Source organism: Siniperca chuatsi, linkage group LG17, assembly GCF_020085105.1.
Source record: "Siniperca chuatsi isolate FFG_IHB_CAS linkage group LG17, ASM2008510v1, whole genome shotgun sequence".
Lineage (NCBI taxonomy): Eukaryota > Metazoa > Chordata > Actinopteri > Centrarchiformes > Sinipercidae > Siniperca > Siniperca chuatsi.
Genome location: NC_058058.1, coordinates 4,765,673 through 4,780,010, shown reverse-complemented (window position 1 = coordinate 4,780,010; position 14,338 = coordinate 4,765,673). Strand labels below are relative to the sequence as shown.

General features: G+C 39.7%; 1 protein-coding gene across 2 annotated transcripts; it reads left to right on the top strand.

The window, feature by feature from the left end:
- The first annotated feature begins 3,713 nt into the window (after window positions 1-3,713).
- On the top strand, window positions 3,714-10,174 carry si:ch211-171h4.3 (serine/threonine-protein kinase SBK2). Of its 2 annotated transcripts, XM_044172435.1 has the most exons (6): window positions 3,714-4,101; window positions 7,449-7,556; window positions 7,898-8,042; window positions 8,127-8,329; window positions 8,724-8,885; window positions 9,503-10,174. In XM_044172435.1, the coding sequence occupies exons 3-6, from the start codon at window positions 7,922-7,924 to the stop codon at window positions 10,136-10,138; spliced, it is 1,122 nt and encodes a 373-aa protein (XP_044028370.1). In that variant the 5' UTR covers window positions 3,714-4,101; window positions 7,449-7,556; window positions 7,898-7,921; the 3' UTR covers window positions 10,139-10,174. The 2 variants fall into 2 exon arrangements, with proteins under 2 accessions (XP_044028370.1, XP_044028368.1); XM_044172433.1 differs by lacking the exon at window positions 7,449-7,556 and having other exon boundaries at window positions 3,715-4,101.
- The last annotated feature ends 4,164 nt before the right edge of the window (window positions 10,175-14,338 follow it).

Here is a 14,338-nt window from a genome sequence, read left to right as displayed (position 1 = left end):
ATCATACCTTCTTAGTATCAGTATGTTAGCATTGTCATTGTGAGCATGTTACCAAGCTGACCTTAGCATTTAGCATTTCGCTGTGCCTAAATATAGCTTCTCAGAGCTGTTAGCATGGCAGTAGACTCGTAGTCTTGTTTACACAGGGTGATGTGCAGGTTGCGGCAGGGTCTGATTTGACACACAGGTTCAACATCAAATAAATCATTTCAGGAGTCATATAATCGCAGAGTTCAAACTGTTTTGACGCAATACGCGAGATGTTGAGTTCTTAATGCATTGTATGGGTGCTTTGGCGCTCTGTTTACAAAAGTTTTCAACTCTGTGTAGGGTGTCATTAACGTGTATTCAGCTGTAAAACAGAATGTAAGTTTACTGCATGCGTTTAAGAAAAAATGTATACGCCACATTTTACATGTAGCCTCTTAAAATGTGCTGTACTAATGCACTGTGCAGAGATACTCCCACCTGTGACCTTTACTCCCTTTGAGACTGTTTACATTCACAGTGCCTGCTAAGTGTTAATCTACTCAATGAGCTAAATGACAAGAAAATGTTGTGGAACAATTAATATTTTTCTACTGTTGTTTTTTAACCTATTTAGGATGCTATTTATGAGCTTTTTATATTATGTATGTGACAGTGTATAGTGTGAGATGCAGGCATCTCGTTTTTCTTCTATGGGTAATTAATTATGTAATATTTAATAATATTAATAATACAGTAGTGTCATACTGTAATGACCTTTACAGTACTATTTATACATTTTGTATGTTTTGTTTTTGTAAGTTTTACATGAAGTCATTAATAAAGTTTTACACTTGAAACAGAGATCTGACTCCCATGGTGATGTACTGTACTGGTTAACATAATAACACTTTACACTACACTGAATCAGTGATCTTTTCCAAAACCTGAACAACTGTGGTGGTGGAAATAATCTTATTGGTTGAGTCACCATTGATTTTATCATTTACAGCTGTGCTTTTCCTGTCACGTGTCAAAATGTCTTCTGTGAAAAAGGCCTATTGGTAGGACAACATTGTCTGTCAGTGCTTTCCAAAACTGTTCAAAATAACTGTTACCAAAACATTGAAAGTTGTCTGATCTGCCACAGCTATGGTTAAGATTTAGACAACTTGAACTAATTGGTTACGGTAAGAAAAAATATTATGGTCATGGTGTGAAGCTGACGCAACAATGGCTTTTGATATGGAACAGTGTGCAAACAGTGGTCTCCGGCGACAAAGTCAGAGACTTTGTATACCCCACCATCCACCCTAGAAGTTTTGTGGGGCTAAAATAACATCAAGCTACCTCCACCTTTGCTTTCACCTGTCAGAAAAACATAGGTCGTTTTAAGTGTTTGAACAAACAACCACTGGCTCATTTTTCAGGTGACGACTGTCTGTTTTTGAAGGTCAGCAGTGTAGCCCAACTAGCTCACGCAGATAGTTACAGCTTATAGATGGTTCATTTCATGAAATGTTTAGGACACGTAAATATATGATTTGTTGCTATTTATTTTCACTGTTGACATGGGAAATGGCATAAAGAGCTCACAGGTAACTACTGTTAGCTCCCCAAAAACATACAGTGGGTCATTCTTGTTCTTTTCTTTTCTTTTCTTTTTTTTTGTTTGTGCTTGTGAATTTGCTTTGAGTCAGCATTTTTGCTACTTGCCAGTAGCGGTCAGCTGTGCTAACTTTCTTACCTCTATAACTTTTTCAAACTTCAATTTTAAAGTTAGTGTGCTAATGCTTTAAAACTGCTTTTATACCCAACACATCTTTCTAACTTTCTCAAATTACATAGTGCTTCCAGGAGATTATTAGGAAACAGCCCCGTAAAATAAAGTGTTACCAACACTTTCTCATCTGTTGCTTTTGAAAAACTACTGTTTATGTAAATGGAGTAGCTGAACTTAAGTAGCTGAACTAATGACAGTAACTGTGCTGTACTGCTCTGACTCTAACACATGTTGCAGTATTAATAAAACTCCACATCTGCTGCATGAAATGCAAGCACTCATAAAGCACTGAGGATAAAAGCGTCCACACAAGGCTGGGTGACACACATGGGATTGTACAGACCACTGCTGTTCAGCTGTGAACTGTATGAGTGACCTGAAGTAACACACAGTGACTTGCATAATGTCAGCTTGTTGACATGTGGCCACAGACAGATGATCTCACACACTGACAGACTTACCCTGTAACTAATGCCGGCCTCCCGGGAAAGTCTGAATGATCCTGCAGTTGTACGTGTGGTCACTGGTAGCAGCTGAGAGCTGGATCTGCAACCCACAGGGGGTCTGGGTGTTAGAGGAAAATCCTTTGGCTGGAAATAGAGAGAGAGAGGGAGGGAGGGAGAAAGATAGAAAGACATGTTTTGTATGCAGAGAGCGTGAGTGGCAGGTCATAATTTGTTGACTGACAGATCAATAGCTAAATATTGTCTGGATGTCACAACAGGACAGAGAGGGAACAACACTGGAGCAACACACATACTTTTCCATTCTTGTTCTCTGCAAAGGGGATGGGACTATAACTGAGAAAATAATAGTTACAGTTTTTTACCTCAATTTGTGCCACATAGAGTAAATCTGTCTGTTATATGTAAGGAAATCACTTTCCCTCATTAACCTCATGAACCATCTTTCACTTCCTTCATTTGTAGACTCATGGTGGTACTGTCCTCCCAAGAGGAGCGTCAGCATCAGTCGTTTCTGCAAATGCCCCAAAGCAACATAATATTTACGACAAATATTTACGATAAGTGACAGAGCCCTCTAGTGGCCGGCGCAATCGTGACAGGAGCAAAGGAAGAAGTCAGGTGACGTTAGAGCGACAAACTTCATGTTGTTTGTCGGTGTGGATGAACGGGTCAACAAAACATCGGGCTTTAACATGAGAGACCGCTGTTCGTTTACTGTTTCCAACCGACAGTCAACATTGGTTTCTTTTAACCATGACCACAATCGTTTCCGAACCTTAACCAAGTTCTTATTATTGTAACCATGACGACGAAGCTCTCCTTACCATAATAAAGTTGTCATTTTAACCCAAACAATGTCTAATTCTATCCAACCAAGCCATGTTTGAGCCTAAACCTAACCCAACTAAACCTTAACCACAGTGTTTTCAGATCACAAAACATTCATTTTTTAACAGTGATATGTGACAAATGATGTCGTCCTGCTGAGGTCCTAGAGGGCAAGGACAAATGACGTATTTTGTCATTTAGTTTGGAGAACTTGTTGCTTATGGCACAGCACAAGATCCCTTAGATAAGGCCATTTAAATACTATTATTTTGGCATGACTGGTACTACAAATAGCGTCTTTTTTTTTAAGTGTTTGGACTTTTTGAAGGTCAGTTTGTATATAGATGTTTGCAGGAGTTAAACTCCAGTCCTTTCTAAGATGATGTCGCACTGTTATCAAGCCATTGAGAATCACTGCACGTCAGTCCCATATTTTTTCTCTGTCTTTTCACATATGGTTATACTGTACAGTCTAGGCAAACACACACACAAACACAAAAACATTTTTTCTGTATTTACACTTGTGAAGACCATTAATGACATGATGCTTACCCTCCCCAACCCTTACCATGCACCTTAACATAAAAATGCCCTCACACACGTGGTCTAAAACTCCGGCTGGTTTTCACAAAGATAAAAGTACGAGAGCGTGCACACACACATGCAAACATGCATGCATGACAGTCTTCAGGATCCACCCTGCAGTGCAGCAGCAGCAGCAGAGGGAGGACAGGGGGAGGAGTGGAAGTGAGGACAGATCACTTTGGGATAAAAGTTGCAGCAGCAGCAGCAGACATGAAATCCTCCAACAAGCTCGACGGACAGTTTGGAGAGTTTCTCCACTGACTGCAAACTACAACCAAACTCTCGCTGCAGCAGACTGAGACGCCCATGGTTTTGTGCTGTAGGTGGAAAGAAGACTCAGCAGATGAAGATCTGTGAAGGATTTCCTGTCAGGTGCACCTGCTAAATGAAGACCAGGACGAAAATTTATGTCAAACAGATTTCTCACTGAAGATCAACAGTGCCGAACTGAACCACAGCTGCAACATGACAGTAAGTCTAACCCGGTGCAGGGATTCCCTCACTGCACACACAACCAACGTGAGAAAAGTTTTCATAGATTAAAGGGTCAGTTCATTCAATTTGTGAAAAAATAATTTTCTCATTTACCTCTAGATGTATAACCATACTGATAGTTTTAGTGATATTTGTGCGGTTTCTGAGATATCCGACTTCTGCCTTCACCCGAATACAACGGAGATGAATGGAATATCATTTGTGGTGCTCACAGCATTGAGCACCTCTGTGAATAGTTTTCATGGTAACTACTTTCTAATAATACAAATAGTCCCTATGAAAACTGTTCACAATGCGTTCTGTGGATCATCCAGAGTAACAGCGACAGTGATTCTGTGAGCAGAAATCTCAGAGACAGATATGTCATAACCTGAACAAATAAAAACAAAACTATCTACATGGAGAGATACGACTAGACATAAATGAGAAGGGGAAAAAATTGTAATTTGGGTGAACTGACCCTTTAAATTAATTTAGTACCAAATTATCAGATGTAGAATGTCGTATGTATGGAGTATAGTTTAATCATTTCATGAGCAGGCACAATGCAAAAAGATGTATGCATATTTACATATTTTTAAATGGCAAATTAACCCATTTTAGAGAAATCACAATTACTATCTGATGCAGCAGGACTTTAATTAAAGTGCATTGTAAAGCAGATTTTAAACCCACTTTAGAGGCATAAATATATTTCTTGCAGTATAATCTTAACACAAGTGACAGATAACTCAGTTTAATATCATGTCATTACAGATACGCACAGTATTTTCCCCATGAGGTCAGAATATTTGTGTTTATTTCATAATACTGTTGTTACAACAATTATCTCTATCATGATTATCATCATTACAGTCCATAATGGGCTTTTGCTGCCTAATAAATGTCACAATCTCATAGAAGTTAAATGTTTAAATTTGTAACACTTTTGAAGAACATTTTAGACTAAGAAGAATAATTTCAGGTTGCAAGATCTTTACCCTTAATACTATTGACAGCTTGTAAAGTCTTTCATCTAGAAACTGGAAAATGATTACTTATTGTGAGCTGCTCTAGCTCAGTGTAAGTTGAATGATTAAAATGTATTTGGAACATGTGGACAAAGTAATTCCTCAAAAGAATATTCCTCAAGATTTTTTGGTATATATATTGAGGCTTTGATGTCTCATTTAACATACCGTAAACTGCATGGACATATGTGAACTGAAAGTTTCATTCACCTACATCAACTAATTCTTCTTCACAAATATTAACTTGATCACTTAAATATTTGATTAAAGATGTCCGAAATTATTTATATTTTTTCAGGTGCTGTTTTCTTCACGTAGATGATGTTTAATAATCCTGAAACCTGTTGAAAATGGATTGTAAAATATTTTTTTTAAACACATAAAGAGTGACTAGAAACCCAGCCAGGTTCCTGTGAAGCTCAAATATTGATTACTGCATGTATTTTATAGATTATAAATTGTTTACACACAAGTAGAAAATGTATGTTCATTTTACATGCTAAACACATTTTAGGCGGACAACTGTTTAAAAGTTGAGCTGACTTTTGGATGTGTGTATGTCCCAGTACACACTTCCTGACACAAACACACACACACACACACACACACATGCATAGACAGATCATCTTGTCATTCATCACACTGGTGTTTGTGGTCCACAGAGATCCATTTCCATGTAGAGGACATACTCAGGACATTTATCTCTGAGACACACACACACACACACACACCAGTAATGACAGGTCCAACCTTGTGTGTCTGTCATATGTAACGTGAGCGTTCAGCCCGGCATCCCACAGAGAAGCTGTTGGAGTTGTTCTGTGCTGGCTCAGACCGGTGTCACCTCCTCTTACACTCGTCTAAACCTGACCAACTCTGAGCGCTTCAGCTATGCTGCTCACTGAATACCCCCTTAACCCCTGATCCTCCACACTGTGTGGCTGTATTCACACCATCTGCGAAATTTGAATTTCTTACACTTGTGTGAGCAGCTTCGGCTACATTATCATCACTGTCCAGTGTTATTTCCAAATTTGGTGATTTTTCAGATAAACTGAGGGATTGAGTGTTCCTTTATGGGTTGAGAAAATTCTCCTACATCATAAACCAATTAGAAAAAAAACATTGGATTATCTAAGAAATGTGTGGTCACGAAGCTGAGGATGGAGTTGTTTTTCTTAGCTCAAAATGAACATTTAAAATATTTTAAAACATTTGTCTCAGCCAGACCTGAATAACTGAGTAATTAGAGCATGGCACAAACACTCAGAGGGTTAGAGTTCAGTTTCCACTGAGACCACCCACTCTAATATTGTATTCACACATAGTGCTGATGGACCTCATGGCATAACACTGCTGTATATGCTGCACTGTCATTGCAAAATATTCAGAAACATATTGAAACTTTTGATTCTCTTCATCAGCAATCATAAAGTAGTACTTTTAAAGGATGTTTTGTATTGCATCTTTTCTCATGAAACATGAGAAACTTGTTTCTTGTTTTGCGTTTTTAGCTAAATAAATCTTCCCATTTGATCATAAAATCTGGCCTGTTGCCACAGCTGGGATTCAAAGCATCTGTGTACGGCACATTCACAGCTCTGAGTTGTTCTTTAATGAGCTGTAATGAGCTGCCCCATGTCTGGATGTACGGTGACACCAAAGCCCAGCCTGGACCCAAGGGTGCCAGCTGTGGTGGAAACACCAACATGCCACCAGACAAAACAAAGATCAGTGTGTGTGTGTGTGTGTGTGTGTGTGTGTGTGTGTGTGTGTGTGTGTGTGTGTGTGTGTGTGTGTGTGTGTGTGTGTATGTGTGTGTGTATGTATGTCAAAGGATTTCAAGAGGCTATTAACAGACATGTTTATACCCGTGGATCAGTGTTGCCAGCATCGCCATGACGACAATCATCACTGCAACGGTTGTGTTACATTCCAAAGAGCTACAAGAGATTCCACGCTGAAAAGAAGCACTTTGACCACTCAAATGTTGTGTTTATTCAGCTTAAATGTAGCTGTGCACACATTAACATAGTTAATGAGAAACATAGTTAACTGATAGATGTAGCCAGTATTTATGTTATCAGTTATATCTGTGTTTGATGAATGTCCACCATGAGAAAGGTCTATTTGGACCTGTGCACCAACTCTGCTGGTGCTCTTATTAACGAGTTCATCTATGATTTAAACCATGGTAATGCACTTGTTTCAGGTCAGCAGTGACTTGAAGCTCAAAACAAGACATTTTTATTAACATTTAATTCTTTCCCTAACCTTAACCAACATGCTTTTGTCGCCTTAACCCAACTACAGATAACAGATATTTGATCTTAGACCCTGAACTGGAGTTAAAGTCCTGCACTTTGCCCACTCGCCATTCACCCTGACCACCTCCCTGCAACTCCTGTGTGGTAGATAAATGTAACGCTTCATTCACTCAAACAATGTTGCCTCTGAATAGAATCCAGGCAGCCATTATGTTTGTCACTATAATAATTTAGTACTATATAAATGTAATTTGTAGGAGACAGGGTTGGGAATCAGCACTCATGCACCCATTATGACATTGTCAGTACACCTCACCTGAGATCAGTTGTGTAATTTGTGCACCCACATGTCAAAAGACCAACAGACTAAGACAAAAACATGTCTTGTAGTGTGAGTATTCTTCACATTTAAGGTTTTTTAACGTCACCATTTTGTTGTGTGTGTGTGTGTGTGTGTGTTTGTGTGTGTGTGTGTGTGTGTGTGTGTGTGTCCAGGCTGCCACAAAGCTCCTGGATGAGATGTGCCATCTGACGGCTCAGTCTCTGACTGCAATGGACACATCGGAGCACTTCAAGGTCCTAAAGCTCCTGGGTGAAGGCTCGTATGGCAAAGTCATGCTGGCTGTACACAGGAAGAGAGGTGAGGGAGGAAACTAACACTTGTTCAGCCTCAACACACCAAAAAAAGAGACCTACATCAATAACCTTCCCTTGTATCCTCCAGGTACTCCGATGGCTCTGAAGTTCTTCCCTCGTGAGTCCACTTCTCTTTTCTCTTTCCTGAGGGAGTATAACCTCTCTCTGTCATTCTGCACCCACCCGTCCCTGACCAGAGCCCTGGGAATCGCCTACTCCACGCCTTCGCACTACGTCTTCGCTCAGCAAGCAAGCCTCTTTGGCGATCTCTACGATGTCATCTTGCCTGAGGTATACAGTTGTTCCAACAGAGCTTTTAAGTGTTATGAATAGTACAACACACACTGTATTTATCATGGTTTTGTGTTCAGATTTCTACAGTTTGCAAAAGTGGATGATGAAGTGTTAAGGCCCGACTGTAATCAGATTAAGGAATAACTGACAGATGATTAGATTTCTTGGATATGGGGTTTCTGCTACTGGAAAATAGTTTTTAGTCATGACTATAAAGGTTTGCAGTCACGTAATTAATAGAATTAATGTGTTGCATTGTCAGAGAAAATCTGTGACTTTTTGACTTTTTTGAGTTTCACTGTTCAGGTTCCTTTTCATTTAAATAGACTTCTTTCTGATTACAGTATTGCTTACACATCCTTCTCCTTCCATGATCCCCCCTTCTCCTCAGGTCGGTATGGAGGAGGACTGTTGTCAGCGGGTGGTGTCCCAGCTGTGTGGCGCTCTGTCCCACCTGCACTCTCTTGGTTTTGTCCACAGAGACCTCAAACCAGAGAACGTCTTCCTGTGTGACTCCGCCTGCCGCTGGGTCAAACTAGGAGACTTTGGCATGGTCAGTATAAAATATATACAGTACTGTACCACTTAAGTGTCAGATGATGGAGCCTAAGTTATTCTGAAAATGACAATGGAGTCTGTCCTCCCAAGAAAAAGGACAGCATCAGTTATTTCAGCCAGTGCCCCAAAACAACATACAGTGTGTTTACATCCAAGTGACAAACCCTCTAGTGGCCGTAATGATTAAGACGGGAGCAAAGGAGGAAGTCATGTGACGTTATTATAGAGCGACAAAGTCCAAGTAGGGAGAAAGTTGGGGTGGAAGGATGGGTCAACAAAACATCAGACTTTAACACGAGTGACCACTGTTCGTTTCCTGTTCCCACCCACGAGTCAACATTGGTTATTTTTACCATGACAATGTTCGTTCCCTAACCCTAACCATGTGTTTATTATTGTAACCATGACAATGAAGGTCCCCTAACCTTAACAGAGTACTTATTTTAACTTATTTTAAAGTAGGTGAAGATGGGAAAAAAACAGTCCTGGGTTCAAAGGATGTGCGTCAATGCACAGGAACATGTAGCCTGTTTTTATTACATTTTATTTACTGTATTTTTACATGTTTCTTTGTTGTATACAAGTGACAAATAAATTAATATTCTACACCAGGTGAAGGCCAGGGGCACCAGGGTCCCGGAGGTCTGGTACAGCTCTCCTTACTGCACCCCTGAGGCAGAGATCGCTCGCGGAAATGAGGACAGCTGGAGAAGCATGAATGACGGGAATGATGGCGTTAAGGATGAAGAGAAGAAAAAGAAGACAAGAGTTTGGGTGTCTGTGGAGCCCAGCACAGATAGTTGGGCACTTGGGATCCTGACCTACGCCATGCTCACCGGCAGTCATCCCTGGGCTGAAACAACCAGCGACTGCCAGTCATACCTGAAATATCAGGAATGGTTTGACAGAGCAAAAGGCCCTGATGACGAACTGGATGTGTGGGCAGAGCCACAGGGTGAGAGCGCACAGGATGGCATTGATTTAATTGGGGCAGAACTTGGAAAGAAAGACCACCCTCCCATAGCGCCCCATTTTGCATGTTTCACCCCGCTGGCCTGTTCCTTCTTCCAGTCGCTCCTCGACCCGAGGCCCCGGCTTCGTGGACGACCTGAGGATGGGCTCAGTTACCTCGGAGGGGACTGGGTGATGGAGAGGGAGAGGGTGCGGCTGGAGGAGGAGAGGAAGAAGAGCAGAGGGAAAGGAGCAATCAGGAACATGAAAGAGATGGAGGGGAGAGGAGAGCGATAAGGAGATTTGTGAACTGATTTGTATACTGATGAATAAGGAAGTAACTACTGGTCACCTTTTTGATATATCAAGGATGTGTGTGATGTTTAGGTTTAATTTGTGAAACCTGACTAATATTGTTTTTATTTTTTAATAGGCAAACCTCCTTGCCATTGTGCTATGCACACTGTAGGGCCTGCAGTAGGTAAACACATAAACACTCTCTGGTTCAAGCTTCTCAGATTTGAAAATTAGCTGCTTTCCTTTGTTAAATGAAAACCAGGTTTGTGGGACATCTGGTTTTAATTTTGATATATACTGTATGTTTTCTGTGGGCTAACAAATTGTTTCAATCATGGTCTCATTTGTTTTTGGCAGTTAATTAATTAATTTAACAATAATTTTTTAATCAATTAAAACATATTTACTATAGCACTAACTGTATCTTATATTTCAGATTGAAAATGACTTGAAACGTCAATAGTGTAACAGCTGCAGTTCCGGGGATTATTTGTGTTTAATAGTGCTGTAATGTTAGCATGTCCTTGTAAAAGATACCCTCTTTAGCGCATTGCATCTATATTTGGGTCTAGACTTGTGTATACATCATAGTAGGCTATGAACTGTATACAGACTGCAGTAGTGCCCAGTTTTTACAGCCATAAACACGTCTGCTAGCGGACTGAGAGGTGCACAGCACAACAGTGTTTCAAAGGGCAGAAATGTTAACTAAATGTCAACGTATCAACGTATTGGCACTTTCTGGAAGTAAATATTTATATGCTGCATATATTTCAGTAGCACTTGTGTAGCACTGTTCTCTAGCAGCAGTTGGCAGCTAGCAACTTTTAGCTAACGTAAGTTTTGTATTTTAGTATATTAGCACTAAGATGCTTTTGCTGTAGCACTTTGTACATAACTACAAAACTACGTCTTCTCTTACTTTGTATGGTAAATGTACACTGTATCAAATGTATTAAATTGAATGTATTCAATTAGGATTTAATGTATTAAATTCAATATTACACAGTAATAATACTGCAATACCTTTCAAGTGTCATTGACACAATGTAGCCTAAGTGTACAATGTAAACTTTTTGTTTATTCATGTAACTGTACCTACTATACAGACATTTTCAGTTTACAAAATATAATAATTCAAATGCAATAAAATTATTGTTTTTGTAAAAGGCTCTTTTTTTAATGACTTAAAACAGTTTGACAGCACAATGAATCATCCCGTGATTTTACTTTACATCAAAAAGACTCACATCTGCCAATTTATTTGCACAGCAAATAAATCGATTTATTAACTGATTTTAAGTCTGTTGACCTTAAAAGACATGGCCTGGCATTATCTCGATAATGTCCTCGTAAGATTATACACCAATGCAAATAGATTACATGATCACATGAACAAGCACGCACACACACAGACACACACAGTGAGGACCATTTGGAGAGCTTCCCCAGATGTTTTCAAAAATAGATCCTCGGTCATAAATTTGACACTACAACCTTTCAGCGCCATGTTTGTGCCGCGGCCCACAGCTCTGACGCCTCAGCCTCACTGTCCAGCCAAGTCACACACTGAACTTTCACGCCAATACAATCAGCTGGATACCTACTGCAGAGGTGGATTTCAGCACACAGACACAGTGAAAGAAATCGTTTCACTGATAACATTTACAGGTGTTATAGCACTGCATACAGGAAATTATATATACGTATTTGCCACTACTGCACATTACCAGATGACATAGCATTGCAGCAATAACCGAGAATTGTTTTTTCAAGGAACGACCTTAGGTTTTTTCCAGAGCTCTGTGTGTAAACCCCTGCTTTGCGTGTAGGCAATAATAGTGTGTCTGTTTCATTCTCAACATCTGTTGTTGCTCACTTCCGTTGTTATGTCGTGACTTTTGCATTTGTGTTTTCCTTTAATGCACTTGTGTTTTTTGAATTTGCAAAGCATTGTGGTTGCAGTTCATTTGACACGTCTCTGCCACCATAGAGAAGAAGCAGTGACAGACCGCAGAATGCTGAACCGCTGCCCAGTCTAATAAAAAAAACGGAGAAGTCGTAAATAACAAGCCGAGGTGAAAACACAAATCTATTCGGCCTATGTAAGGATGTAAAAACTGCCCTCACCCCATGATCACCCTAAAAATAGAAATATGACGCAGAATCATAGCAGAAGAAACCAATAGGTTTTCAATTTCCTCCAGAACTGTTAGAGACCTTTGTTTGAAGCTAAAAAAACACTTTTTATTGTTTACTTTGACAATATATATTGTCTTGGCTGTACTATAAAGTACTTTTTAAAAAAAGGAGAGCTGTTGTCTAAGGCATTACAAAGAGTTTGAGGCCTCAGTGACAACTCTACATATATCACCTACACACCACACATACAGATAAATATCATGTTTTACCAAATGCAACCTTAGTTGTAAATCCATTTTTAGTTACTGTCTATAAATTAAATTCAAATAAATGTTTGCTTGTGAAACTCTTTCCATATCAGTCAGATAAACTCGGAGCGTAAAGCTAAAAGCAAGGTTGCTTTCTTTAGTTCCTGAAAAGCTGGAATTTTGGAGATACAAGGTTTTCACACACAAGCAATAAACAACTATATGTATGAAAACATGCACACAACATATAAAACTAAACCTGAGTTTATAATCGCTTCTGCAAATATGTTTTTAAGGCTTTGTTTAGTCACATAGGGGAGATGCAGGTATGACAGGACAGTAATGCAGGATTTACACCTTTAGACACACACATACACACACACCTCCACCTAAGTCATCACATCGTGTCAGGGTTTGAGGTTTTTGTCCTGTTATTTCCTGTTTTATTTTGAAGTGTTCTCTTCTCCTCGTGTGTCTGGTTGTTTTACTTCCTGACTTTGTTTGCTTTTCCCTCCAATTTTGATTGTTTGCCCTTTTGAGTTTGAGTTTTGAGTTTTTCCTTTGTTCAGAGTCAGTTTGTCATTTGTACTTCGTACCTCATGTCAAGCATCCCAGCCTCGTTCTGGTGTTGTTGTTCTTTGTTTTTCCTGGACCTTCCCTGAGGATTGGACTTTTGGACTTTTCTGCCTGCCTTTGGGTTTGGATTTGTTTGCCTGTTTGTACTGCTTCTGTGGATTTGACTTTTGCCTGCCTCACCATCCCCTAAGCTTTGTACCTTTTTTTTAAAATGTCCCTAAACTGCACCCACTCTGCTTATGTGTCTGCAATTGGGTCTTACTCCTGCTTTCCTGGTTGACTACCCAACAACACGTCAAGGTGTTGGTTCAGGTTTCCCTGAAAACCTAAAAGTAAAAAGTGATCATGAATGACTCTAACCTTTTGACCTTTGAACTTTCTGTCCCCACTGCACCCCCTGCTTATCCCAGCATCCTAAATCACCCTAGCATCTAGTGTCAAATAGTATATTGCTGCTGATTTGAGCCAACAACAAATTCTCGATGTTCTACAGTGGCAGAGATAAAGAGAGCATCTGTGAGGAGGAACAACTCAAGTTATCTCACAAATCATCCTGAGCCAAAACTCATGAATTAGCAAGCTAATTAAAGGAAGACAGTTTGATTACCATATCATACTTGGGAAGAAAGTCAGCGGGTCGGAGGGAGGACACTGGCCGGCGGCCTGTGAACTATTCCGATCCAAACTCCTCTCCTGACATTTCACCTGATATGTTGCATTAACGCTATGTGTCTTAAGTATGCCAGTGACAAACAATGAGTGTGACTGTGTGTGTCTAGTGTCAGTGAGGAAAAGAGAGGCTTAAAGTTGATAACGGGACAAGTCATAAATATGAAAAAAATTTAACGCAGTAATAAATAGTAAAAGACAATATTTGGGTGAAAATGCAAACGTCACGAAATGCTACAAAATATGACACACAGTGATGTTGTGAAATATTTGTAGAGGTGACAAGTTTCTGTTAATAAAAGTGTGCCACAACATAATGTTATCACATACCTGTACAGTAGCTGTTATTCTAACTAAGAACTAGTAGTTAAGTTAAATGCACATACTATTAAATGTTGAAATCATTACGTACATTCAATTTTGTTTCTTGTTTCTTGCAGAGGATTTTATTAAGATCAAGATGATGTGTGCAGACTACAGTTTTATTGGACACATGGGGCAAATCCCCAGGGTTCAGTATTATTAATATTAGAATGGCTCTTTACAGGTCCTGCTGCCAGGTATA